This window comes from Hippocampus zosterae, chromosome 18 (genome assembly GCF_025434085.1).
Source record: "Hippocampus zosterae strain Florida chromosome 18, ASM2543408v3, whole genome shotgun sequence".
Lineage (NCBI taxonomy): Eukaryota > Metazoa > Chordata > Actinopteri > Syngnathiformes > Syngnathidae > Hippocampus > Hippocampus zosterae.
The window spans coordinates 16,245,434-16,271,360 of record NC_067468.1 but is presented as its reverse complement, the minus strand read 5'-3'; the positions used below and the strand labels follow the sequence as shown (position 1 = coordinate 16,271,360).

General features: G+C 48.4%; 4 protein-coding genes and 1 long non-coding RNA gene across 7 annotated transcripts; 2 read left to right on the top strand and 3 right to left on the bottom strand.

Annotated features, from left to right (window-relative positions):
- Window positions 1-2,522: 2,522 nt before the first annotated feature.
- Window positions 2,523-4,398, bottom strand: june (JunE proto-oncogene, AP-1 transcription factor subunit). Its single transcript, XM_052050216.1, has one exon. The coding sequence runs from the start codon at window positions 4,364-4,366 to the stop codon at window positions 3,329-3,331; it is 1,038 nt and encodes a 345-aa protein (XP_051906176.1). The 5' UTR covers window positions 4,367-4,398; the 3' UTR covers window positions 2,523-3,328.
- A 121-nt stretch (window positions 4,399-4,519) lies between these two features.
- LOC127590786 (uncharacterized) lies at window positions 4,520-6,194 on the top strand. Of its 2 annotated transcripts, XR_007959766.1 has the most exons (4): window positions 4,520-4,646; window positions 4,728-4,824; window positions 5,523-5,657; window positions 6,168-6,194. It is a non-coding gene; the product is annotated as an uncharacterized LOC127590786 (long non-coding RNA). The 2 variants fall into 2 exon arrangements; XR_007959765.1 differs by having other exon boundaries at window positions 4,520-4,824.
- A 1,851-nt stretch (window positions 6,195-8,045) lies between these two features.
- LOC127590857 (cilia- and flagella-associated protein 251-like) lies at window positions 8,046-12,941 on the bottom strand. Its single transcript, XM_052050355.1, has 5 exons — window positions 12,537-12,941; window positions 10,985-11,119; window positions 10,460-10,898; window positions 9,762-10,309; window positions 8,046-9,373 (listed from the first exon to the last, which is right to left on the bottom strand). The coding sequence occupies exon 5, from the start codon at window positions 9,325-9,327 to the stop codon at window positions 8,050-8,052; it is 1,278 nt and encodes a 425-aa protein (XP_051906315.1). The 5' UTR covers window positions 9,328-9,373; window positions 9,762-10,309; window positions 10,460-10,898; window positions 10,985-11,119; window positions 12,537-12,941; the 3' UTR covers window positions 8,046-8,049.
- A 1,258-nt stretch (window positions 12,942-14,199) lies between these two features.
- On the top strand, window positions 14,200-17,389 carry LOC127590753 (dnaJ homolog subfamily C member 25-like). Of its 2 annotated transcripts, none has more exons than XM_052050168.1 (5): window positions 14,200-14,612; window positions 15,666-15,818; window positions 15,918-16,288; window positions 16,390-16,489; window positions 16,559-17,389. In XM_052050168.1, exons 1-5 carry the CDS (start codon window positions 14,268-14,270, stop codon window positions 16,679-16,681), a joined length of 1,092 nt encoding a protein of 363 aa, XP_051906128.1. In that variant the 5' UTR covers window positions 14,200-14,267; the 3' UTR covers window positions 16,682-17,389. The 2 variants fall into 2 exon arrangements, with proteins under 2 accessions (XP_051906128.1, XP_051906129.1); XM_052050169.1 differs by lacking the exon at window positions 14,200-14,612 and adding an exon at window positions 15,442-15,451.
- Window positions 17,390-18,346: 957 nt separating this feature from the next.
- LOC127590754 (spindlin-Z) lies at window positions 18,347-25,860 on the bottom strand. The gene is made up of 8 exons (XM_052050170.1): window positions 25,733-25,860; window positions 23,612-23,696; window positions 22,998-23,099; window positions 22,846-22,894; window positions 22,622-22,757; window positions 22,167-22,284; window positions 21,239-21,472; window positions 18,347-21,150 (listed from the first exon to the last, which is right to left on the bottom strand). Exons 3-8 carry the CDS (start codon window positions 23,035-23,037, stop codon window positions 20,951-20,953), a joined length of 777 nt encoding a protein of 258 aa, XP_051906130.1. The 5' UTR covers window positions 23,038-23,099; window positions 23,612-23,696; window positions 25,733-25,860; the 3' UTR covers window positions 18,347-20,950.
- Window positions 25,861-25,927: the final 67 nt, after the last annotated feature.

Sequence of the window (25,927 nt, the reverse complement as noted above, 5' to 3'; positions counted from 1 at the left end):
GGTGACGCCTCAGGTAGGTCTCATGAATATTTAATGTGGCAGAAAGATTGACTGAATGAAGATGTCGAGTTCCCTCTCGGGAAGAGTGCAGGAGGGCAAAGACCTGAGGTCAGCAGCAAACCAGGACCTGAAATTAATCTCATTTACATAATGCTCCCGTTGCCTTCCCTCCCAAAGTTGCCATGGGATTCTGTCCTCAGTTCAATAGATTGGCAAGTATGTGTGTGTGTGTGTGTGTGTGTGTGTGTGTGTGTGTGTGTGTGTGTGTGTGGCTTTGCGGCCCAAATTTTCTGCAGTTACTTTCATATTGCTGTTCCCCGCTTGGCTGTTTTATTCTGGTCTTGAAATCAATTTCGGAGGGACGTCCAGTTCTTGGAGGTGTCATCGTCGTAATATTTTCTCCGCTTGATGATGACTGTCTTCACGTTGGTCCACGATCCATATTTAATGAGCTGGAAATTCTTTTCGGCCCCCCCCCACCCCGCCCCTCACTGATACCTTTGAACAATGATCCATCTCTGCGGAAGCTCTCCGTTTAAAAACGGGCTCGTGCTGTTGGATGTGACAACAAAAATTAGTCGGCGTCGAACTGAAAGCTTTTCAACTGCCGACATATTAACGCGCAACACATGTTCGCTGTCAACGCGTATTAACTTTAAAATGCAATTATTTGTACGGACAAAATCCCCAAAGTTTGGTGTTTGCTTGTTTGAGCTTACGCACTGGCGTCTATGTGTGTGTGTGTGTGCGTGTGTGTGTGTTGAGGTGTGGGTGGAGGGGGTATTAGTCACCAGAAATGGCACATAGCCTCTCTCTCGCTCTCTCTCTCTCAGTAAGTGGGTCGCTCCATCTGGAGCAGAATATGGAAAAAGTGCAAAACAATCTCAATCGAATTTGTTGGACACAGAAATTCTTGGCTGGGGTCCCATGTTTTGGAGATGGCCGGAGAAACAACTTTTGCTCTCCACGCAAAGTCACCCGCATACACATCCGAGCCCCCGTTTTCAAGTCACTTGAAAAGTCACAAAAGAAATCAAAACAAGGACGAGAAGCGTGAGCGCAAGAAAGCCGAAACAATCCGACCGGAGTGGAGGACGCTGCGAGGTGGCATCTACAGAGGCACCGGAGGACTCGAGCAACTCGGGAGCATCGCGCAAATGGAGAGTCCGTTCCCACCATGGGATGGAGAACTCCAGCCGACGGCCGGTCCGAGTTCATTTCAAACCCCGATTTGTTTACTTTTGGAGGGATGCTTGACACTCGGCAGCAGCAGAGGCAGAGGCAGAAGCGCGTCAATCGCTGGTGAAACGGGCTTTCGTTTTTGAGTCACACTGACTCATAGCTAATCATCAGGAAAGGATGTCATTAACACGTCGAAGGAAAACTCCAGCCGACGTTTTCATCTCGAAAATGGAACGGAGAAATGATTTCAAAAGCGGCACCCACTCTTACGCCCGACGCTCGTTTTCAGCGGCCAGCCTTGCGGAAAAATATGGCCGTTCAAATGAAGTTGGCGTTTTAAAGGCGAAATTGGCAAAAAGGTGAAATCGGAAATCGATTCAAACCACAAATTGGCCCGGCCTAATTTTGTCAGTCCGATTCGAATATCCACGGGTCCAACCCGGTCTCCCGTCATCTGAAAATTCTCTTTTCAGAAGAGTTGTCCTTTCAACCAGTTCCCCTCCGCCAAGCTGCATCAACTGAGCCCCCCCCCAAACCCCCCCTCTGGCAACACCACCTCCAAGGTGGCGTCTTATATAAATAACTTGTAATCCCTTCCCTGCCTTTTTGTTGTGCATTTGGGCCGCTGCGCGTGACACCGACACGCGACACACGTGCCAACACGCGTTGGCATTTTAAAATGAAGCATTTTTTGCCACCGCTTCAAAAAATTCCGATGAACAACAGGTGCGATTCCGAAGCTATATATAGTCCACACCTGCTATAGCCACGCCCACAATCGGCCTTCTATCTTTTTTGGGTCGTGTCGCGGGCCGCTGAAAAATGGATGGCGGGTCACAAAACGGCCCCGTAGTCCCCCGATTTCGAGTCTTCAACACACATGAGCAGGCTAAAGTGAAGTAGAACGCCCCCCCCCCCATTCCCGAATGAATCAGAGCCGGACAACTTGTAGACTAAGAGGAGGACAAACAACAAAGCGGGGAGCCATCTCGGACCACTCGGCTCACCTTGTCGACGATGAGCTGGCAGGCGGGCGGGCGGCCCCTCCAGCAAACGCATCATAGCAACCGACGGAGCTCTTCATGCGCCGTCAGGCTTTCTAATGGCCGCGTGGGCCGCAATTTCTCATGGCGTGCCCCCCCCCATCACCGCCAAACGCAATCAAATGACTGTCATCCATATTCCGTGGCTGATTTGAGTCGTTTAGAAGCATTTTTGGACAAAGTTGCTGAAATTACCAAGATATGTATTTGAAAGAAGTGCAATATTTGTTTCAAAAGCAAAATCGGAGTGATATTGAAAAGCAGGGAACGACCCCCACCAGAGCGAAAGACAAAAAGTGGCGACGGATCGTCAGACTTTATTTTTTGACACGGAGTGGCAAGAAACGTTTTCAACTTTGAGCAGCAAAACACGTAAATGATCCCAAAATGTACATTTGAAAATTGGACTTTGAAGCGGAGTCGCTTTCGTATACACGTAATGTGAAAAATAAAAATAAAACAAAGATATAAAACACGCACACACAAAGCAAACACGGTAACGAAACAGACTAGCCAATCCCGTCAACGTCTTTTTTCAATCCACGTTTTCAAGCGATAAATTCCCAAGTACGGCAACTGTGTCGTCCAAAAAGCGTTTGAGCGAGTCGCTCCGGAATTCAGGAATGAAGCGAATCGCTCCGGAATTCAGGAATCAAGTCTTCATACTGACACGTGCGACCTCACGCCGCTCGATTGAATTATTGCAAAACGGTTTCAAAGATTTTTTTTTTTTCGGGAGAAAGACGTTACACTTAAAGCGTGACAAGATCATAATTACAAAATAGTCATAATAATAATAATAATAATAAATAAATAAGAGTTGGGCTGTGTAAAGTGTTTCAGAGTCGTGCCAAATCCTGCAGAAGAGTCTCTTGAAATCCCGTCAAATGGCAGAGAAGCGTCCCATTGAGCGTTCTTCACGACGTGCGCTCCGAAGAGAAGAAGCCCTTTTTGCGTTCGGCGGCGTTTGATGAGCATCTCAGGCCCGATGTCATCGGACCACCTCTTTGTTGACACCGGGCCTTAACTGACCCCCCACCCACCCCCACCCCTCCCATTTTCGCCGATGAAATGTTCCAAAGCGTTTGTTTTATCTGCGTCCCTCAGCAGCCGGAGTCCTCGCCGCCGCCGCCGCCGCCGCAGGCCCTCGCTCCCGATTTTCCGGGAGAGCCGACGGCGATCTGGCAGCCGTTGGTGACGTGACTCATGACCTTCTGTTTGAGCTGAGAGACCTGCTCGCGCAGCATGGAAGCGGTGGAGGCCAGGTCCGAGTTCTGACTCTTCAGGATCTTCACCTTCTCCTCCAGTCGGGAGATTCGCTCCAGTTTGCGCTTGCGGCATTTGGAGGCGGCGATGCGGTTGCGCAGCTTCTTGCGCTCGGCTTTGATCCTCTCTTGCGTCTCCAGGTCGATGGGGGAGAGGGAAGGAGGCGACGTCGGGTCTCCGGCGAGGTGGGGGACTTCGGGAACAGTCTGAGGGGCATCCAGACTTCTGGCGTGCGGCTGAGGGGCTCCGCCCACGGCGTTGTGACCGGCGGCGCCGCCGTAGGTCATGGGCGCCGCGGAATACGCCGGCTGTCCCTGGTTGTAGCTGCCGAGGTTGGTGTAGATGGGCGCCTCGCCGGCGGACATCAAGTTCCTCTGGTAGGACGCTTGGAGGGAGACGTTGGAGGAGGACGACGGCGACAGGTGGCCTCCCACCAGCTGGTTCTGCTTGTGAAGGTCGGCGAGCGCTTTGACGAAGCCGTCGGCGAAGCCCTCTTGCTCGTTGGTGGCCTGGTTGCGATAGATGAACGGGTTGGACGGGGGGCCGCCGGCGACCAATCCCTGGTTGGACTGGATGATCAGATGCTCCAGGTCGGGGGAGGCCAGCTTCAGCATGTTCATGTCAGCCGAGGATGCCGACGGCGTCGCCAGGGAGCCGCCGTGACCCAGTCCGAGGTTGTTGGGGTTCGTGCCTCTGGCTCCCGCCACGCCTCCGCCGCCGCCGCCGAAATGATGGCTCGCCACCGCCACCGACACGGCCTTCTTACACATCAGCATCTTGTTCCCGGCGTAGCGCTCGTATTCCGGAAACTGTCCGAAGCTGTGGATGGCGGGGGAGTCGTCATGGTAGAAAGGAGTCTCCATCTTGGCTGTCATTGATGAGGAATTTTCTTGGAGCTAATCTTCATAATCAGATTAACCTCAATAACACGAGAGATTGAAATGTTCCTCTGACGTCAGTGGGCGGAGGATGACCAACAGGACCGAGGGCCCACAAAGAGAATGGCCAATCCCAGTCCCGGCAGGGGAACCAGCTGGACCGCAAGTACAAACGAGACAGAGAGCAAAAAGTTACCGGCTTAAAAAAAACAATACGTGACAATAAATCCAAATATGCGGGAATTTTTCATCCCCCCTACATTTGCGTGGACTGAAGGTCACTGACGAGGGAGGAACTCAAACCGTCCTCTGTGTTGAGGTCAAGTCTCTCGCTCATCTATTTTTTTTTTTCTTTTAGAGTCGGAATAGAGATAAGATAAGATAAGGTGGTCGCTGCAAAGCAGGGGGACCAAGACAAGAACTCAAGGACAAGACTCAAAACTGAACTCTACTGGGTGAGTACTAGTGACGCAGTGAGGAGCCTTTATGAAATGAGTGAATTTAGGCTTAAGCAGTTATCTCAATTTATGCGTGACCTGACAGAGATCCACCAAATCCACCATGAAAAAAAAAAAAAGCCCGTCAATTCATACATTACTTACAAAAACTCCTGGGGGGGCCCGCCACAGGACCCCTTGGTCAATTTCTACTGCTGTGAGAGCATGCTGTCATATCGTGCGACGGTTGATCGCCGTACTGCTACCGGCCAGTTGACGCCTGGTGCAACAAACACAAATCGTGTCATGAAAATGCAGTCGAAGTCAAGAAAAGCAGCAACACTTCACCCCACAGTGCAAAAGTTGTTTTGTGTTTTTTTGTCTGTCCGTATGTTAGCTAGGCGGCTGCTATGCTAATGCGGCGCGGTCTGAAATACGCAAACAAGCCCAAACCACTGGTGTAGCGGTGCAACGGCCGCAATGCACCAGGGTTCAGACGCTATTAGGGACCTATAAAGGGTGGGGGGGGGGGGGAATTCTCACAGACCCCCCCAATTTTGGTCAACAGAATAGCTTGGGGCATTTCAGTCACATTGAGTGGCCCCATATGGGAGGACTGAATGATCATTTATCCGATCACCTGTCAAAAACAAAGGATGACGTTAATGTTAAAATGACTGAGATTGACTTTTTTTTTATTTTTTTTTTCTTTCCAGTCAACTAACCGTGGACGTTATTTTGGGGTCGCCCAGAGAAAAGCCCGGAGAAAAGCGTCTCTTCAAGCACCAAGCTAACCTGCCAACGTGCTCACAGAGACCAGAGGCAACTTTCGGACACTGAGCATCATGATTGTGAGGCACACACACACACGACTTCACTCCACTTGATCACTGTATGCTAAAGTCCCCCCCCCCCCCCCCCCCCGCAAAAAAAGATTTTGCCCCAGCAACGACTGTTAGTCATGTCATGGCTTCAATTATCTGATGACACCAGTAAGACTCACCAGCTCCGATCCCAAAAGAGTGATTGCAATTCTGATTGCCTTTTCGTCTCACTTTGACCTGATAAAACCTTTGCCTGTCCAATTTAAAGACCAGCGCACCGTTTTACTTGGCTCTCTTTTGCTTTTTTTTTTTTTGGATGGTGTAATTCTGATGATGTCTTGTCATAATGATGAACGACAAAAGCCTTATAAAAGTCAAAAATGGTTTTAATATCAAAACTTTCATGACACTGCAGAAAGTATTGCATCATTGAGTAGGAGGATCGCCCTAATCTTAATCTGACAATATTAGGTTACTTTTGGTTGCGACCTCCGCCTGACCTACGCTTGGACTCATGAATCGTCTTTCTGCTTCCAGATCACTGCACGGAAGGTCACCCCCCCCCCCCCCAAAAAAAAAAAAAAACGGCACGCAAGTCGTGTCCCATCCGCATCGGAGCCTAAATCCGGAGAAATAAACACATGCCAGAGCTGCTCAAGTTTTCCCTCCTGCCATCAACTTAAAGAATCAGCGTCCCCCCCCCCCCCTTCTCCGTCCCCCCCATCCAAGCATGCCTGATCCTCGTCCAGATCAACCAACGACGTCTACTCTGAAACTCACGCATGCAAAACAGCAAGTCGGCTTATGGATATGGAGGATAAAAATCGTGGATACTCACACAGAAGAAGGCAGAGCGATGTCGAAGCATCTGCGAGCAGACAGAGTGAGTCAGTCGGCACGCGCGCGCATCCACTCGCGCGCGCGCGCGGACGCAAACACACCAACCAACTCCTCGCTCTCCGACCATCAAGTGACTCACGCGCTGACGTTTTTTGTTCTGCTTTTTCTCCCTGCCACGTTTGTATTGCTAGTCATTAATCTTAATGGCAATTGGACAAATCAACGTTTAATTTTGGAGGAAAAAAAAAACACTTCAATCACACAGCTAATTTTCACGCGCGCACTAATTAAACTCGAGACGTGAATCGAATATATGAAATAATTCCCGGAAATGGTGGTCTGGAAATGGAATATTAGGATATAAATAATCAGTGGCATATATTGAACATATCAAATTCATCCACTCATAAAAATGTACCATTTAGTTGCAATATTAAATTGAACAAAGTCGCAACTTTATTGTTTGCGTTGTACACTAACGCAATCTAATGGGATCCAAAATAATAGCAGAATAATACGGATAATATTATTCGTTGAGTGCTTCTGTATCGAAATATTCTAATTTATAAGTGATTAAAAAGTGCTTTCACTTTGCGACCTTTCGGAATACATTAATCAATAGGTTTATTGCCAGAAAAACGACATTGTTATTGAATTACATTTCAGTCATTCTCAGTCAAAACTGAGCATTGCCATCTTTATAAGTAACCCCCCCCCCCCCCGGATTTTATTATTCCAAGTATCAGCTTGTTTTGGGAACTAATCAATGTGCCAACCTGCGTCAGAGTCGTTCTGGCGTCCTCTTGTGGCGATTATGTTCATTGCAGTCAAATAATCTGTGATATGGGGGCGTTGATCTATTTTGCAGAAATCATTAATTCATATTAAATGTCATTCAACTCTATCCTCCATTGTTGACATTGTGAAGACAAAGAGGGGTCGCGGGGGTGGGGAATGGGGGTGGGGGTCAATCGGCAGCACGCGTGAGTTGCTGCACCGTATGCATGCTCCCATCTGGTGGGCAGAAAATGTCCCTGCAACACGCGTCTTCTCTTTTGTGTCGGTCATAAACTATTCTGGGAATTTGAAGAATGTCGCGAGAAGAGAAACGGTTGAGGGGCCAAGCAATCAGCGAGCAAGATGCTAAAAGGAGGGCGGGGCGAGGCAGAGAGCAGGTTGAGGACCGTTACGCGTAATCCAGCGAGAGGACACAGTTTGAGCGTTTTATTTACAAATCCAACCAGACGTAGCTCATTGAATATTTAGTCATCCCTGTACACATGTACAAATCTGTCGCGAGCGCATTCAGACGTTATTTTGCAAATGTACAACTCTGACGACGCGCGTCGTCGTTTCATCTTCTCTTCTTCCCCGCAAAATGCCTCCGCTATGAGACGTTTTGCGCGATATAAAAACGGCGCTCCTCAAGACCGATATAAGCGCCTTTCACAACCTTTCACAAACTTTCACAAACTTTTCAAAACCAACAAACCAAAAAAAAAAAAAAGCCCTGATCGACACGTACAGTATAAAAGCAGCCGGGATGATTATTTTTTTTTCCCTTCTATTTTCATGCTGCTCATTTTGCGTCTTCACACCTGTTGGTCATCTTCCAGCTGAGAGTCCATTTTGTCTCCAGCAGGCGGTGGTCTCGGTCCACGAGTCCTTTGACTCGCCGGTGCACTGCGGAGAACGACACCTCTTCATCCTCGCGCGGCTTTCCCCGGTAGCGCATCCTCCAGGATTCCCGCCATGCCTTCAGCTCCTCCTGATCTCCACGGTCGCGCTCGGCTTCGTCCTCTCCGTCGCTTCTCCTGTGAGCCACCGCCACCATCCAGGAGCGCGTCCACGAGGACAAGGCGGCGTTGGCTTTGTGGAAGCGCAGGTGAAGTGGCGCCTTGGATTTGCGTGCGATGGACTTCCCGGACTTGTTTTGCTGCTCTCGGTTGGCGTCGTCTTCCTTGTTGAGTGCCGCGACCTCCTCGGCTCTTTGGTCTTGGCCGAGAGATCCCTCCTCAATATGTCTTGTGAGATCTTTCTCCTCCAGATCGTCCTCGACCCCGCCCCCGCCCCAGCGGTTCTCCTCCTCCTCCTCTTCCTCCTCGATCTGATCTTCTCCCCCTTGCGCTTGTCCTTCCTCCTCCTCCTGAAGGTAAGCCGCCTGGTCTCCATCTTCCCGGTCGGTCCCACCTGGCCACCTTTTAGCGGCTGCTCGGTCTTTGTCTTCATCCGTTTCCTCCTGGTCCTTCTCCCTTTTGTTTGTCATCATCCTGAAGATCTCTTTGAGCTGCAGTGAGACGTTCTCGTACTCTCGCGCTTCGCGGACGGCGTTTCCTCGCTCCTCCTTTTCGTCGTCGGTCACGCCGCTGTCTCCATCTTCATCCTCGTCCCGATTGCGAAGGTCCATGTGATTATTGAGCAGTTTCGTCTCGCGCGTTTCGACGTCTTCTTCGAGCTCTTGGTCGTCCTCATCCGATTCCTGCTTTTCCTCATCTTCATCTTCTGGATCGTCCTCCTCGGGCTCAATTTCAACAAGTTCCCTGTTGGGTGTTTCCATCTTTGGCTTGACGTCCTCTCGGTTGTCTTCAAGCTGGGCGTCCTCCGCTTCCTCTTCCTCTTCCTCATCCACGCCTTCATCTTCCTCTTTATCATCTTCGCTGCCTTCATCATCGCGCACCCCTTCATCCTCTTCCTCGGTGTCCGTAAGTAATTCAGAAACCTCTGCGGCATTGTCCTCTTCAGCCGGGTTCCCTCTTTCCCGAGTCCTCCAAGAATCCCGCCACTCGGCGGGATCCACATTGGCACGGTGAAGTTCTGCGGTGAGGAGCCAGTTGAGAATCTTCCGCCTCCTGGTCATCAAGTCGCCGTGCCTTTGATGGGATTGGAGTGAAGACTTGCGCCACCTGGTGGAGACACGATATGCCGCAACTCAGCACCGCAGGCTTTCATACGTTCAAAAAGAGCAAGCGACGTCGGCCCGTCGGTCGGTCCTTCTGGAATCAAGATGAGATGTCGACTACAGCGGCCAGCGAGGACCAGCGGATAGGGTAAGCTAACGTTACGATCAAAGTTTATTTTTGTCATCCTGAAATTTACAATGCTGCCCAGAGGCCAAACTGTCGACATCGACCAGAAGGAATTTGGTGGGCGCGTAGAATTCAAGCAGAAATAGATCTGGCACCGTTCGCCCCCTGCTGGCTTAAACGGAAGCGCCGAGCGACTTGATTTCACGACCGAAAAGTGCCGACGTCGGCTTAGCATACGACGACGATGACGACGACGACGAGCCACCTCAGCTGCAGCCCGAAAGGCCAACAGGAGCTCCAAATCTTTTCATGATCTTCTCCTTCCTCCCGGGCAGCGGCGGCGATCGTCCAGGACGCGTTCCACCCGGGCAGCAGCACCTGATTTATCTCCGCCCTTTCCAAGGTGAGCTCCAACCACGAGCGATCTCGGGCTCCAACGCTCGCTTTTGCAAGCCTCCACGATTCCCCCCACCCCGGAGGCGCCTCCTATGTGAGACACAAGTCGCACGGCGTGCGTGGAAATCATTTGGCAATTACGCGTCATCAAGGGAAAGTCGCTGCGGCCCAAACCTGCTCCGGCGGTTTCCGCGCGTCGTCGACCTTGTCGGGGAAAGGTCGTTGGAAAGCGGGCCACCCGCCATCCCACTTTTGCTTCTCTTGTCTGAAGGCAAAGTTCATAATTTTCCAGGTGCCGGCCCAGACGGGAAGTTGATAGATTTGGATTTCGGGCTTGGGGACGGCATCTCTGTCCAACAAAATATCCCATTGGAATTGTTTGCGCCCCGAACTCGCCGACGGGGTCGCGACCTTGACCTGTAACACAGCGACGGAAGCTGAAGCTTGCTTTTGTGATGGAATAGCCGTTACACAACTCTTATGTCATCAAATTGTATTCCAAAGTTTTGTTTTTTTTTAGATGTCATCTTCACAGACGAAAACCCCAAAAGAGTTTCCTCCGTTTACCTGCTTCCAGGACGGTCTCCAGTCGAGAGCGGACGTGCACTCGGGGCGCGATGCCCGTTGCGCGGGTTTGTACTTGTGGTCTCTGATGACCACGTCAATCCTCGTAAATCCTCGAATTTTGTTTTTTGCCTCGTCGGCTTTCAGAAAAAGATACTTTGGTGCTTTCAGACTCATCCAGGAGTCTTTCCAGTGCAAGCGGAAGACGTCCACTTGGACTTTCCGCTTCAGTAGGAGAGGTTGGGGCGGCGCTCTCGCCGGAGGACGGGCCGGCGCTTTATTTTTGGGTGGGGGAGGTGGGGGAGGTACGATTTTGAATTTGATTTTGGGCTTGTTTTTTTCCCCTTCCTCCGACGTGACCCCGTGAAAGTCGGACGTTTGGCCCTTGCTCGTGTCCCCGTTGGCCGCCAGAGCCCAGTGATAGTTCCACTTGGAGTAAAGCCTGCGGGGAAAGAAAAAAATTTTTTTTTTTTTTGGGGTGTGCGTCAAACGCGTTTGTGATTCCGCTCGTTTCGTGACGCGGCTCACAATTTGAGGGAACTTTTCTCCCTGAGCCGGCCTTCTTGCTCGCATTGCTCGGCGATGGTCTGCGCTCTCTTCTCCCATTGGTCTCGGAGGCGCCCGTTGCCGAACGACCTCTGCTCGCCTTTCTTCGACAACATCCTGCATCCAAAAAAGAAACTCTTGGCAACGCTCCGTCTGATTGAACGCTCGTCGATCCAGAAGCAATCATTTGCGCTGTCGTTACAAATCGCTTCAAGACGGGATTGATCTATCGTAGATATTTTCCCTTGAAAGGAAATGAAATGTTTTAGTTGCGCACATGCAGCCGAAAATCAAGTAAACACCCCCCCGCGCCCCTCCCCTCACTGCAGACAGTTTATTACCACATGGTTGAATATTAAGTGTCAAGGTCAAGTATTTGATTGCACATTGATGTATGACTTGGCGAACTATGACATGAGATCTCATCTCTCTCACCCGCACACACCCGCACACCCGCACACCCACGGCTGTCACAAGCAACTGATATCAACAAACAAGAAAGCATCACTTGAGATGCTTTCCTAGCTTGGCATTGGAATGACATAAAGATTTGATATTAGATATTTTATATCGCGCTTTGCTTGGCACAGACAAACACGAAAGAGAAATGCACACCGGTGACCTCATTTTGTTTTCCATCCAGATGTTTATCTTATTAAGATAAGATAAGATTATTATTATTAGTAGCAATTTTGCTCGTGTTGATAGAGGAATGGGCGGTACAGGCACTTGATGAAGTAAGAAAAAAAAACAGTCATTCGTGTCTCCGAACTCGACTAAATTATCACACGTCAGGGGAAAAAAACGGCAAATAAGTATTTGGAAGACCGCGATTGAGAATTGGAGACGTGTTAGTGAGGGTGTAAATGAAAGAGTGCAGCCTTTGATCCTTGGCTGGCATCAGGATGAGCCTCAGGGCTCAACGGTGTCTCCGGCGAGACGAGAAGCTGACCCAATGCAATAACCATTATCTAAAATTAGGGAATGATCATCCCGCTGTTCTGAGGTCACCCCACTGAAACCGCTCGAAAATGCAGCTACGGCCACCTCGGTATGTTAGGACCATGCGGTCACGCCTTATAAATAGGTTCCCATGTTTTGATCTTGCGTACAATAGCTAATCATTTATTCCAGATGAGAATTTGACATTTTTGGTGCAGATTTTCGGGAAGCGTCAGGGAAGTTGTTGGCTTGGCTTTGGGCAGCCCACGACAAACGATGCGGCTCGGTATACGCTTGCAGTTAGCTCCGAATCGGTGTGTGGTATCACGATATCGCCTCTGTGTGCTGCTTGGTGATTTATTCTTTTTTTTTTGTAAATGATCATAGCAGGCCAAAAACAAACTGCTGGAAGTAAAATGACTCATACACCAGCAAATGATACGAGCTTATTTTGTCCGACATCCATGTTTTATTTATTTTGATAGGAAAACGTTGATGTCTTATTTACACTAGCGTCACATACCGTATAAAATAACCCGCACTAACTGCAAACTTGGGAGGGGGCAACAATGACAGCAGACTTCTGACTTACCTGATGTCTTTTGTCCAGACCGAGGGTTTCCCTTTTGGGGTTTGTCTACAAACCTCGCGTTAGCCAACGCAACTCTCCGTAAAGGTCCAAGGTGTCGCTCTGTCGCTACAGTCGTTCAGGGCCTGTGGGCCACATGCTGGTCTTCAGTCAGTCAGTCGGTCGGTCTCGGTCTCTTTTGCTGTCAGCTGAAAGGAGCCCAGACGAAGTCTGCGCGGGGTTTTAACTGCGTGGAAAGCAAGTCTCCCTCCTTGCTATTTTTACTTTGTATGCGAGTCGATTCTGAGCCGCGGCTCTAAATTTAGTGGCGCCGCGCAATGCGAAACGCGGGAAGCCCTGCTTAGTGTTGGGATGCGGACAAGAGATATGAAATCAGTGAAACGCGAAAAAAAAACAACCCAAAAGTGCATACCCACCCCCGCGCACCCACACGCAAAAATCATTTGATACACTCATTAAAAAATGGACGTGCCGAATAGTTGACTGCGATGCTTTTGCACATTTTCCGTTTGTAGAGCAGACTTTAATAAGTTAGATTGACACGCAAAATAGTTCCGCTCATATTGTTGAACTTGTGTTGGATTTTGTGCTGACTGATGATTCTTCCAGGATGCTGTGGCATAAAAACTCAAAGCGGTTTCAACAAGTTCAACAAGGCCAAGGCCAATTTTCAGGAGGCATTTCGAATGGTGAGAAAGAGACCAGTTGAACAAAGTGCTGATCTTTGATGGTATGTGAGAAATAAGAACGAGCCAGTGTATACAGTATCTCACCAACCAATTCACCGTACTTTATTGTGGTGTCTCAAGCTGAGTAAGTAAATGCATAACGGTACTGATAAGAGATGGAAAAAATCACGGAAGACACGGAATGCTATGCTAGCTCTCTGTGCTGAGCTGTAAAATCCCCCCCATGTCTTGTCTGACATGACAATTTTTCATCACGTGAATGAAACTTGCGGGACTAACTGACTTCCGCGGCCATCTTACAAAATAAATCACAAGAATGATACTCAGTCGACACTTTCACACGTGAAAAGCCATATACAAAGTGATGTACATGAAGCAAAAAGAATTAATACGACAACAAAATATAAAACAACCAATGAATAACAAATTATATAGAGTTCGCGTTTTGAAAATGTACAAGAGGAATGTCAGAAATGCGCAAATCATTTTAATAACTTCAAGTTAAAACACAGTCTGATGAGAAAACTAGCGCCTTTACCCATGCAAAACTCTGAAAACATTGCCGCCTACAGGCGAGAAACCGCAATTGCAATATTTGAATAGACGGGGAACGACAGCGGAGCAAACTTGGATGGATGGATGGATGGATGGATGGATCGACCGAGGGAAAGCAAAAAAAATATGCTGAAGTGAAGTGAAACTAAACAATACAGGCGGGTTGTGTGAAGGCTGAGGACTTCACAAATGTTACTCGACGCCATTAACTTTATAGTTTATTGTCCACAGTTGTTTTCTTTTTGCGACTTCGCAGTACTTTGCAACGCTGTCCTAGGATTGTGAGGCAGTACAGCATAAAGACAACTACAGTACAGTACGTCTTGGTACCGTTCGGTAAATGGTTCTTGCGCATCCGCTATATATTTTGTGCCATCTTACTTTCCGTTGTTTCCTCTTAAAGATGGCCGATCCGTTGCGCATGCGCACCGCAAAAAAAAACGCGCAGGACCCAGGGATCGTGCCTTGACAGGCACCGGTAGTCGTGGAGATGGCTGCGCTCGCGGAAGTCTGCCGTGGAGGTGGAGGTGGAGGTGGAGGTGGGTCCGCGGTGCGGTCCTGGTGGTGGCTCTCCTCGCTACTGGTGCTCACGTCGTCGCTGCCGGTGGCCAGGGCGCTGGTGGAGGGTCTGTACTGCGGCACCGAGGTCTGCTATGACGTGCTCGGGGTCACTCGGGAGGCCTCCAAAGCGGAGATCGCTCGGGCTTACCGGCAGTTGGCTCGCCGCTACCACCCGGACCGGTTCAGACCTGGAGATCCGGGGTCGGAGGGAGAGAGTGCGGAGTCAGCCCAGCAAAAGTTCCTGCTCGTTGCCACGGCGTACGAGACTCTAAAGGTTCGGTTCAGATCCGCCGTTACTTGGCCAACACATGTTCAGTCGCGTCGTTTCAGCGGTCGAAATAATACAGGCTCCCCGAATGCCGGCTCACAAATGTGCACAGTAGAAACGCTCTGTTTTGGCTGGCAGTCGTTAGCGTTGATTTGTACCGGATCTTGTTGGTGTACAAGTTGGCTGCTTATCGTCGCAAAGTGAGCGTAAGAAAGTCGCACGATGAACCGATGAGATAGCATTAGGCTGTCGTCACGTTTCCAATAGTGCCCTAGCGACTGTAAGCAGCTGTGATTTGTTTTGAATACTTGAGCATTCAAAGCAGGAAGATGATCGCGCATAGTTTGCAACGAACGACAAAGATGAGTGGCGTCAAAAATGTAATCTCGAAGTCAACAGGAAGTTGTCCCGAGATGTGTGTTCCTTCGGCAAACACAACCTTCAGGATCAGCAAGACCGACCTGGGTTCAGTTCAGTGCCTGTCCAGTGGAAAAGTGCCACATGGGCAGACTAGTCCAGCTGGGACCTGAACGTGACACTACTGCACGCACGCTATTTAAAATACATTTCCCTTCAAAGTAAAATGCTAGTCTGCTAATACAGCACGCCGTTTTATGTTAGTAGGCAAAAATAAAACGATGGGAATTGGATGGCCTTCTTCCATTTGTTTTTATTTGTATTTTGATGTCGCCTTAAATTCTTCTAAATTGGCCAACAAAGGTTTTGTTGTAACAAAAAGTGACTTTGAAGCATCGTAAATATGCGTCCGCGCTACATTAGAGACACTACGGATGAAGCAGTTGCCATTTTACCGATGCGGGACTATTTTCTGCTCTATTATCAAAGTAATTATAACAATTATGAACAAATACCAGTTTTTATTTTTTTGTGCTGCTCTACTTTATCGGCAAACCTACTTCCCGTTCACGGTCTTCTGACTAATGAGAAAATAGACGATTGTCACGTGGTTTGCTGTGGCGTTTGGTGATCTGGCGCGCATGAAAGTTCATTTCAGTTCTTGCCGTTTACAGTAACCGACTCTGCCCAAATTGTGTGCAGGATGAGGACACACGAAGGGACTACGACTACATGCTGGACCACCCCGAGGAGTACTACCAGCACTACTACACCTACTACCGCCGACAGCTCACTCCCAAAGTGGACGTCAGGATCGTGATCCTCGTGACCATATGTGCCATTTCCATTTTCCAGGTAAACGATGGAATTAAATCGTCGGCTCGGTAAACCGGCCCTTCGGTGAGACCCGCAAGCTGACAAAACTCTCCGTCCTTCTCGGCCGTCCGTCTCCAGTATTACAGTTGGCACAGTAGCTACAACGAGGCCATTAACTGCCTGGCGAATGTCCCCAAGTATCGGATCCAGGCCACGCTGATCGCCAAGGAGCAGGGCCTCCTGAACCGCACCAAGGAGAAGGGCAAGAACCGGCGCTCCAAAGAGGAGATCCGGGAGCAGGAGGAGGAGGTGATCCGTGACATCATCAAAACCAAGATCGACATCAAAGGTGGCTACCAGAAACCCAACCTGTCCGACATCCTGCTGTGTCAGATTGTGTTGTTCCCCTGCTACCTCGTCAACTACGTCGCCTGGTACGTCTCCTGGGTGTACCACTTCACCATCTGCAGGGAGGAGTACGGCGACCGGGAGAAGCTTTACATCATCAGGTCAGCTCTTCGCGGAAGGGCGATACCGATGTTCTGTAGATGAGCCAGACCCGTCACCTTCTCTTTTTATACCCGTGTGTCTCCTTTCTTGAAAAACTCAGGAGGCACATGAAGATCTCCCAGTCTCAATTTGACAGCCTGGATGAGATCACCAAGCAATCCTTCCTGGAAAAACAACTCTGGATCAAAGAAAATTACGAGGTTTGTTGTGTTACTCGAATTGAATCGTGAAACCGTCGAGTGTCAACATTCCTCTTGTGCCTCCTCCAGCTGTACAGAGCGGAACAGGAAGAGGAGATGAAGGTGAAAATGGCCACCGATCCAAAGATGAAGCGGTACAGACGGTGGAGGAAGAACGAAGGACCGGGACGGCTGACCTTCGTCGACGATTGATAGCCACAAGTCGCGACGTGCACACGTGCCTCAGTGCCAACGTACGTGGATCATGCAAAGGACATGTGCGGACTTACGTTCAGACAAACTGTTTATATTGTGAGAAATATTTTCATAGGGATGAGGCAAGAGCCGCACAATTAAGTGGAAGGAACTGCACGCCGCAGGAGAAATGTTTACATTTTCTTTCAACACAATAAGTAATTTAACTTCAGTGTCACATGTGCCACACCACCTTTTTTTTTTTTGTGGTCATCTAGCTCAAAAGCAGACATTAGCTAAAATAGATGTCGCAAAGGAAGCTGACGTCTGACGCAGACCGCACCCCTTTCCACCACCTGAAATGTTAATTTGTTTTAAAAATGTAGCAAGTTTGTCTTTGCACGAGCTTTGTGTCAATTTATTCTTCACAAGACCAACACCCAAACAAAAACAACTGGTGGTTAACAGCGAAGGCCTTTTCAGATATCATTTACACAATGAGCCAAAGTCATCTCGGCAAATTTCTCTCCAGAGTGAGCGGTGTTTTTTATCACGCCGTCCGTTCGGGAGTGCAGATTCATACCTGGACAGCACTGTAATGTAATCAGCATTTCACGGAATCCTTAGTATTTGTTTCCGATATCACAAGCTTCATTCAGATTTTTTTTAATGACAATTTGTATGATGTATTTTACATTTTTTAAATAAAGTTTTGATGTGACTTCACATCATTTTAAATTGGCAACACAAATGGCCCACACATCGTTCACAGAGGTTCATCGTTTGAATTTTTGTGTGTTTTCTCCAGATACTTCCACATTCCACAACATGAACGTCGACCTTATTGAAGACTTAATTTGTCCATTTTTGTGATTGGCTGTTTGTACGCATCACGTGGACCCATACATGAATAGATTGAAATTGTAATTTGTCGGCCTCCCAGAATGTTCCATTTTGCACTTCTTCGAGACGTTCTTTCCGTATCACGTGACCCAGGAAGCTGAGTTGCCGCCGTTCAATCGTCCACGGAAGCTACGGTTGCCACCCGCTCCGTAGATTACGGACTCGTCATTTAATATTCATAATTGCTTAGTGTTGAAGTACAAATCTTTTGTTTCATCTACAGCACTTTTTTAATATGCGATTGAGCTTTTGGCGGCGACGTCACGTGATCACCGGAGTGCCCCCATGACGGAAGCCGAAGCCAAGTGGACGGAACACGGAGCACCGGGAGAACAAACTCGCCAGTCATGTCCAAGGTAAAACTTTTTCATGGTGCCAACAGCCATTTAATGGTTATGAGTAAAAAAATATGAACAATAATCTCCTAACCCAGTAAAACAAATGATCGCTGTAAGTCCGTTACTAGCTTGAGGGCTGCCAGCCTTTACGGCGGGTCTGCTCCTTTCCATCGCCGTCGTGTAGTTTATCTTCATCGGCAGGTGTGTGTGATTAAAAAGCCAAGTTGAGTTTACATCCTTGTCTATGAGTGCACCCGACCGCAAAGCAAGATACGATCGTTTTGGAAGATAATCGCTTATATAAACGGATGGATGACTTTACAGGCCTTCCAACGGGTACAAATAGTTAATTTAGCTGCCCGTGAAATTGAGACGAGGACAACCACTGCGCCGTGGAGTCTAGTGACAAAACAACATGTGGGAAGAGAACACAAACCACAGCTTTTCATGAACAATAAAAATGAACATACAGGTTTAATCATACAAAAAAACAAACAATACAAGGCAGGATGATAGAAAAAAGCAATGTCATTCCAACATCAACAACAATAATCAATAACTGCGAAAAGAAGAAGAACAAATTGTTGTGGACACAACTTTACGGGCAAATTGTGTCGTTGCCAGAGTCAACTAAAACAGTGCTGAGATGATCGTACTTTTGTCTTGAAAAACATACGAAATGCGCATAAACGTCTGCGAGGCTCTCTTTTCTTTTTTTTTTGGTGCAGTTATGAACAATAGCCGTCATCTATCTGCTTCGACAACCATCAACATCACAGCAAGTACACAAACTGAAGGTTTGACATTTGCATCTCATCTGTACATGCATTCAAACCAAGACATCCCCATTCAACATTTGCTTCCTTTGATTTCGTCAGTTGCATTTTGGATTAGAATTCAGGATCCTTTTTTTGAGACCTTCAAACAAATCCCCAAACCATACATTGAATGTTAAATTGCCCGGTTTACGAATTACAGATTCAATGGCGCCATGATATTCATTGTGTCTACGTGTCTGTTTTTAAGACCCGTCACAAGGAAGCGGCGACGGCTCCGACGAAGGCCAAAGTGACAGCCGAAACCGTCAGCTAGGTAAGAGTTTCTTTTCCATCACCAAGACACCATTGTCTGGAGAGCAAAAAAAAGAAAACCTACAACCTGAATAACAGATGCAAACAACTATTCAGACTCATTGTTTGAGACTTTCAGCCATGCCACATTTTTGGTGGTTGGGAATGATGGACCAAAGTCCAAAAAAAACGTGGACCCTGTTTATGGGAAAGCTTCAGTTGTGAGTAAACTCAATCCAATCAAATGTAAAAGAAACGTTCGCCGGAGGATCGTCGTGTCACATACATAGAGCAAGACAACCAACTAGCTACTGTATCGATGGTGCGGAGCTGCCCAACACAACACAACGTCACGTCAACGTCACTGAAAGTCTTCTTTTCCATGCTGCGATTGAAAATAAACTGCAAGACTCGCGTCTCGTTTAACACACAGGTGGAAATCGGGTTTTAAAGACTCAAAAGACGTCACATTGGTTCCGCTCGACTGGGACCTTTTCCGTCCCTCAACGCAACTGCGCCAGAGAATCTTGGTTGCCTAATCCTCTCAATGGCTTCCTTGGGAATGAAGGCGCAACCGAATAGTTCTCCTTGAATATCAACACCAAAAATGCAGACCTGTTTTCGACTACGACTTGAAACGGAGGAAGCGCAGATATAATAATAATAATCGTCATCATCATAGTATCATAATAATAAGTGTGCATAAGTCACAAACTATACTACACGACTACAACTTTTTGTTTTGTTTTTAAACTCCTTCATCGAAGTTTAGGCAAGTACACAAAAGCATAAGCAAAGGCTTTAGTGAAATCATAAACACCGTAACACTTACTGTAAAAACAAAACCAAAAAAAAATCCACATCAAGAAGCAGTTTGGCAATATAAAATGTGGAGAGAAAAAAAAATTCCCTTTTTTTTTTTTGTTGAAATCACAGTTTTCATTTGCAGACATCTTGTGGGTTTCATAAATCTTGAATACATCTTCAGATGTGAAATGAAGTCTTTTTTCTTTTTCCAAGTCCAATGTGTCTTGCTCGGTTCTGTACAAAACCCTGTTGGTGCTATTTGGGATATCTCCAGTTTTGATATTCTCACGATTCATCCTCAACAATTAAGTTGCTGTCCCCTTTCGTGCGAAATGACTCCACTGGCCACGGGTCCACTCACAGATGGACAAAAGCCCATTTATGCCAGGGAGGGCCATCGAAATGGAGTTTAAAATAATCCTCATCTCCAAATTATTATTATTTTTTTTTTACAGTTTGGTCAAACGTAAAACATGATTTCCTGTGAAATGAAGGGATGATGGGCTCCCAAAAGAGAAAAAAAAAGATTCGATAAATATTGAAAGGTAAAGAAAAAAAAAACAGTCTGTCAAGTGGCGCAATTCCATAAGTACAAAATGCTTCTTTGTGAAATGAGCTTTCAAAGGAGTGAAAATGACAACTTGGAAGTGCAAAGGACGTTGAAAATAAAGGCCGGATTTACAGTGCAATCATGTGGACCTTTTGAGAAGGCGTGTCATCAATCCACAATGATGTTTGGAGCCAGTTAGAAACAAAAGTCGTCAACCGGGTTTCGGGGCTTGCCGTACATCCGTTTTGTGTTCTTTTCACGGCCTCGGCATCAGAAAATGGGCGTCCGTGTGGCAGACGAGGGTGAGGCGCTCTCTTTTGCCGTCACGCCTCCTATTTCGCCGCCACCAGCAAATTGGGCTTCTTCTACTTTTGTTGACCGGCAAACAATGGCCGACCGCGTTGCTACATGGCTAGCTACCGAACCGAATCTCGCAGTCAAAGCGTTCGTTTCCCAAAGTGGCAAAGTCCAAATTAGCATCCATACGTCAACTTGTTCTGCGTGTCTTTTCACCGGGGCTTTCGTCACGAAGGCTCTGCGGAGCGCGGTACAGAATGGGTTGGGCGTGTGTGTCAGTCAGCGGGGCGGGCAGGCGGAGTGTCAGGATGGCTGCAAAGTCTTATGAAGTTTTCACCAAGTCGTAGACATAAATGAGGTGGTCGTCGTCGAACTTGATGAAGTACACGGAAGGCTTGGCCTCCACCTGGTGGATGACCATGCCTGTTCGTTTGCCCCCGTCCTCTTTGGCGTATTCCACCTGTTTGCCCACCAGACTGTCCACCACCTCGCCCGGTTCCCTCTCGGCCGGGACGCTGTCATCTGCGGGCACGAAGAGGAATGCAAAGTGACTTCAAAGTCATCGGACATTTCTTGTCATACGAGCGCCAAGAGACCAAAGTGCACTCACTCGAGTCGGGCATGATGCGCAGGTCTCCTTCTTTGAAGTCATCCAGCAGTTGGTACATGTAGAGGACGGGGTCTTTCTCGTAGGTGATATAAAACCAGGTGGTCATGATGGGCGCCCGGGCCAGCACCATCCCCCGCCATTCCTCCTTGGGACCCTCCTCCGTCTCAAACATATGCTCCACCGCTTTGCCGATCATCGTATCGGCGAGATTGACGTCGGTCAGCCGGGATTTGGCTGCATGATTTTCAAAATAAAATGAAGTCAGGTGGGGAGGGTAAGGCTTTTTAGATGGATGCACGTTTGCGCGTCAACATTTTAGCTCGACGATATAAAATCAATTGCGGATGTTGTATCGGTCTGTCGTGGTGAAGAAGGAGCTGAGCCAAAGGGCGAAGCTCTCAATTTACCGGTCGATCTACGTTCCAACCCTCATCTATGGTCACGAGCTATGGGTCGTGACCGAAAGAACGAGATCCCGGTTACAAGCGGCCGAAATGAGTTTTCTCCGCAGGGTGTCCGGGCTCTCCCTTAGAGACAAGGTGAGAAGCTCGGTCATCCGGGAGGGGCTCAGAGTCGAGCCGCTTCTCCTCCATATCGAGAGGAGCCAGATGAGGCGGCTTGGGCATCTGATTCGGATGCCTCCTGAGCGCCTCCCCGGTGAGGTGTTCCGGTCATGCCCCACCGGGAGGAGACCCCGAGGAAGACCCAGGACACGCTGGAGAGACTATGTCACCCAGCTTGCCTGGGAACGACTCGAGATCCCCCGGGGAGAGCTGGACGAAGTAGCTAGGGAGAGGGAAGTCTGGGCTTCCCTGCTAAAGCTGTTGCCCCCGCGACCCGGCCCCGGATAAGCGGTAGATGATGGATGGATGGATGGATGGATATAAAATCACATCACAGGCTGGTCTTGATCTCAGTTGACGCTCACCCAGTCGGTCGGGGAGCACCTCCAAGCCTTGAACCCTCTCATCCTTGTGGAGCTCCAGACCGTACACGCAGTCAAAGCCATCGTACTTTATCAGATAGAGAGATGGATTCACCGGCACCTTGGTTGGGTGGGAAAGAGACAACAGCAGCCTTCGGTCATCAAAGGGGGTGGGGGGGCAAGGCTGATTTCATGAGTCCATTTATGGATTGAGTTGTTTTGAAAGCTGAATTTCCTCCACTTAGTTGGCCACTTGGGCTGCGAGTGACCCCGTCATGACGCTCACGTGATTTGATCCACTTGCCGGAAATGCGAATGCCCAATGATCACATGATTTGTTCTCGAAAAATGTAGCGCCTTCATCTCATTCAAAATTTGTACAATTAGACGGAGTAAGGAAGAAAACAAAAGAAATGAAAGCTCACCGTTCAACGTGAATTGAAGCCAGCACTTCTCACCTGGTCAAGAACGGTCCCTTTCCATACGACGTGGCCGCTTCCGTCCTTCCAGATGTGTTGGATGCGGCAGCCGACGATGTTGCGCCGGGGCTGTGACAGAACTTTGGTGGTAGGGCCCAGATTGCTCTTATGTTTCCTTCAGGAAGAATTTCGAAAACGCAAAAAGCGTCAACGTGAGCGGCCGTTCGAGGGGTGTCGGAAACGCTCAAAGTGCGCCCACTCACTTATTGGGATTTTTTTTCTTCATCATATTTGCAGAAACACCTGCATGCCCTGAGGGGAAGAAACATGACGGCAGAGTCCACAGCGATGCATCATACTGTCAATGATTGCGGAGTAGATGCTACAACGTGTGACACAAACGTTCAAGTCGGACCTGTATCAGCAGTGTCTCTGTGATCCGGAGCGCTCTTCATTCATCTGGAGGCAGGGGGGCAGCCAGGCTGCCCGGCTACGACGTCAAACGTACGCTCCAAGGCTGGAGGAAAACATAACGGGTCCAAATAATCCAATCTCCAAATGTTCTATTCGGCGCCACGTGAAGCCAGAAGATGCAATCGGTATCTCGGTGGCCTTCGCCGATGAACGGAACCGATTCCAACAAAGCGCGCGGGTCACGCTCATGACTGGCAGCCTGCCAACTGGCGGACTTCCGTCTAAGCTTGCTCCACAGAGGCAGGAACTCTTAAGAGTGAAGCTGGCGCCACAAACGAAAACCCCGCATCGGAGTAAATCCGTTATCGGGAATATTATTTTCGCTCCCAAGCGTTTGAACACGTCGCGCTTTCTGACTCGCGGTGGACAATAAAGTCTCCAAACGAGTCACGTGAGGAAAATATCACAGGAGCCATCTTTGAAAAATGCTCCGGCGCCCTTTCCTGAAGTACGGCTGTATCATTTCATGGTAAAATGGATCCAAAGGCGTGTTCTGGAACAATGTGTACCACCACAACGTAATCAAAGCCAGCGCAGAAAAGCGGTAGTACTTACATGCGTCTGTCATTAGATGTTAAGTCGTGTTGCGGGCGTCCACGATTCCGGCTGTTGTCGGGCTGCGCAGAAATCCGGAGCAGACCTGTGACATTAAAGCACAGCCCCGGCCCGTCAACCAGATTTTTGATCGCAACAGAAATTTGGACAATAAGACCAAATGCTGTGGAAACGGCAGGAACGAGAAGTACGCCGTTTTCTGATGTGCCAAATTTGGACAGGGAAAAACAAAAACAGGATCCAACTTTGAACAGAGTGACAAGGCGTTCTTAAGATTCTTGATGCGTGACCGCGACAGGTGCTAGCTGTTGGTAAAGCGGATATTTTTTTTTTCAAAGCACATAAAGGTGCTTATACCAGCTCGCTACCTGCAGAGGCAAGCAACCTTCGAGAAACACAGGAGACATTTTGCAGTGTTTGACTGCGGCTGGTGGTGATTTCGCTCCTGTCTTGTTGCCCCGGGCAACGTGTGATTAGTCATCTGTTGTCGTTGTCCTGGACTGAAACGGCTCAATGTCATCTTGTGCAGCAGTGAAACCAGAAAGGGGAGCTGGAGTGGGGGCGGATTCGACCGGCGAGCAAACCTCAATCATTAAACTGTAGGTTTCAGATGTGGCAGGTGTCAAACTCAAGGCCCGGGGGTCAGATCTGGTCCGCAAAAGCCAATCAAACATGTCAACTTCCGTGATGCTTGCTAAAATCGAGACTTAGGCGGTGTTTTCAGTCAAGTTGAGGTTGCAGAAGACCGATGAACAATTCTCACCAAGGTGGATGCCACACAAAGTAACCTTTGCACATGAAATTGGGCTTTGCTTTTTGTGTGTGTGTCTGTCTTTTGCAAATTAGAACAAAGACCTAAAAGTCAGGCAGTCCGACAAAATGGATTGTGTTTGACTTCAGAAGATCCACTGTCACTCGCGAGTTATGTTGTCTGGAAATCAAGTCGAGTTACACAGTTCCCAACGTTAGACAACGCTCACAAATACTCAAAATCCTGATTCGGTATCTCGCTCCGCGACCGGTTTGGCCTTCTGACATAAGGTCACACGACAAACGCCTTTCAAAATGATTTTCAAGAGACCTATGAAGAACTGAGGTCATTGTGGCTCCTCGGGGTTCTCTGACTGTGACTGATGCCTCGAAAAGCTTTCCTGTTCCTTTTGAATCAGGTACTGGTCATATTTTGTCTTGACTAACAATGAAAACACACCAGTTCTGCATTGTGTGTTTCCAATGGCTGCTGCATTTCTTTGTTATGACCTTGCTGAAGAGTGTGTCTATGACGACCAGGAACATAACAATCATGAAGAATGATGGAAAAAGAAGCTTCTGTTCAAATTGATGGAGACCATTTCAAAACTAAAAGTCTGTTGAGACTTGCAATAAATGGATGTGGCAAATGGCTGCATAGATCCTTTATTACCGGTTTGCTCACAGGACAGCTGCCTGACTGCTTCACCTCCAGAATCTCAACTTCAAAGTTGACCCTCGATTACAAAGGCGGCTGAGGGGCAAACGTAGCAAACACCATTGGTGGTTTGCGATGCATTGAGCAAAAACTAAATCCAACAGCACGTAATGCTCAGACAATAAGATAATGCCCATGCAGTAAACATTTTCTGTTGTGTGACAAATGTTGCCTGCATTCTTTTCTAATTGCTTGGTGAAATAAGGTTGCTCGAAATGTTTGACCAATGAAAAGCTATCAGGCCGAGAAAATGTGAACTATACAGACATCATCCCCAGTGACTGAGAAACGAGCAGGCAGGTTCTGCAGGGCCAGCGTCAGCCATGTTGCTCGCTTGATTTACTCTCGATTGTTTCGACACGCATACACCAGCCAGATAACGGGGGGGTGTGAATGGGCTGGCAGGACAGAGGGATTTTCCAAAAGAGGAAAGACACAAATACTGCGGGAAGAAAGAAAGCAGCAGACGGAGATCGTGCTCAGGCTGCTGCTGCTGCTGCTGCCCGCGGCCCCTCCCCCGCCAGCCGCCACACCAACCGACTGCGCGAGGACGCCCCACGCCAAAACGAACGCACAGTGTTTTTGTTTTGGGCGGTTTACCCGCAGCTTGACACGCTGTCTGGGCGCCAGGTGCGCGTTCGCCTCGTTCTTACCGTTCTTATTTTTCACCAGCGGTGAGTTGTCTCGCCTTCGGCTGATGGTCTACAGAACCCGTTCCGAATTCTCGGGAACGCGCAGCGACTGCACGGCCATCTCGCCATGGAAAGTTAAAACAGCTCCACACAATTGTGGCAGTTCCGCGAAAGCCTTTCAAAATAAAATGGTGTGTCTAATGTCGTTTATGAAAT

Bases quoted from the DNA above. Each gene is read 5' to 3' on its own strand.
- june (XM_052050216.1), bottom strand. From the start codon at position 4,366: ATGACAGCCAAGATGGAGACTCCTTTCTACCATGACGACTCCCCCGCC.
- LOC127590857 (XM_052050355.1), bottom strand. From the start codon at position 9,327: ATGACCAGGAGGCGGAAGATTCTCAACTGGCTCCTCACCGCAGAACTT.
- LOC127590753 (XM_052050168.1), top strand. From the start codon at position 14,268: ATGGCTGCGCTCGCGGAAGTCTGCCGTGGAGGTGGAGGTGGAGGTGGA. The intron at 16,289-16,389 runs GTCAGCTCTTCG...TGAAAAACTCAG, and splicing joins GAGAAGCTTTACATCATCAG to GAGGCACATGAAGATCTCCC. The intron at 16,490-16,558 runs GTTTGTTGTGTT...TGCCTCCTCCAG, and splicing joins GGATCAAAGAAAATTACGAG to CTGTACAGAGCGGAACAGGA.
- LOC127590754 (XM_052050170.1), bottom strand. From the start codon at position 23,037: ATGAAGAGCGCTCCGGATCACAGAGACACTGCTGATACAG. The intron at 21,473-22,166 runs GTGAGCGTCAAC...AAAATCATGCAG, and splicing joins GGTGCTCCCCGACCGACTGG to CCAAATCCCGGCTGACCGAC. The intron at 21,151-21,238 runs GTGAGTGCACTT...TCGTGCCCGCAG, and splicing joins GCGCATCATGCCCGACTCGA to ATGACAGCGTCCCGGCCGAG.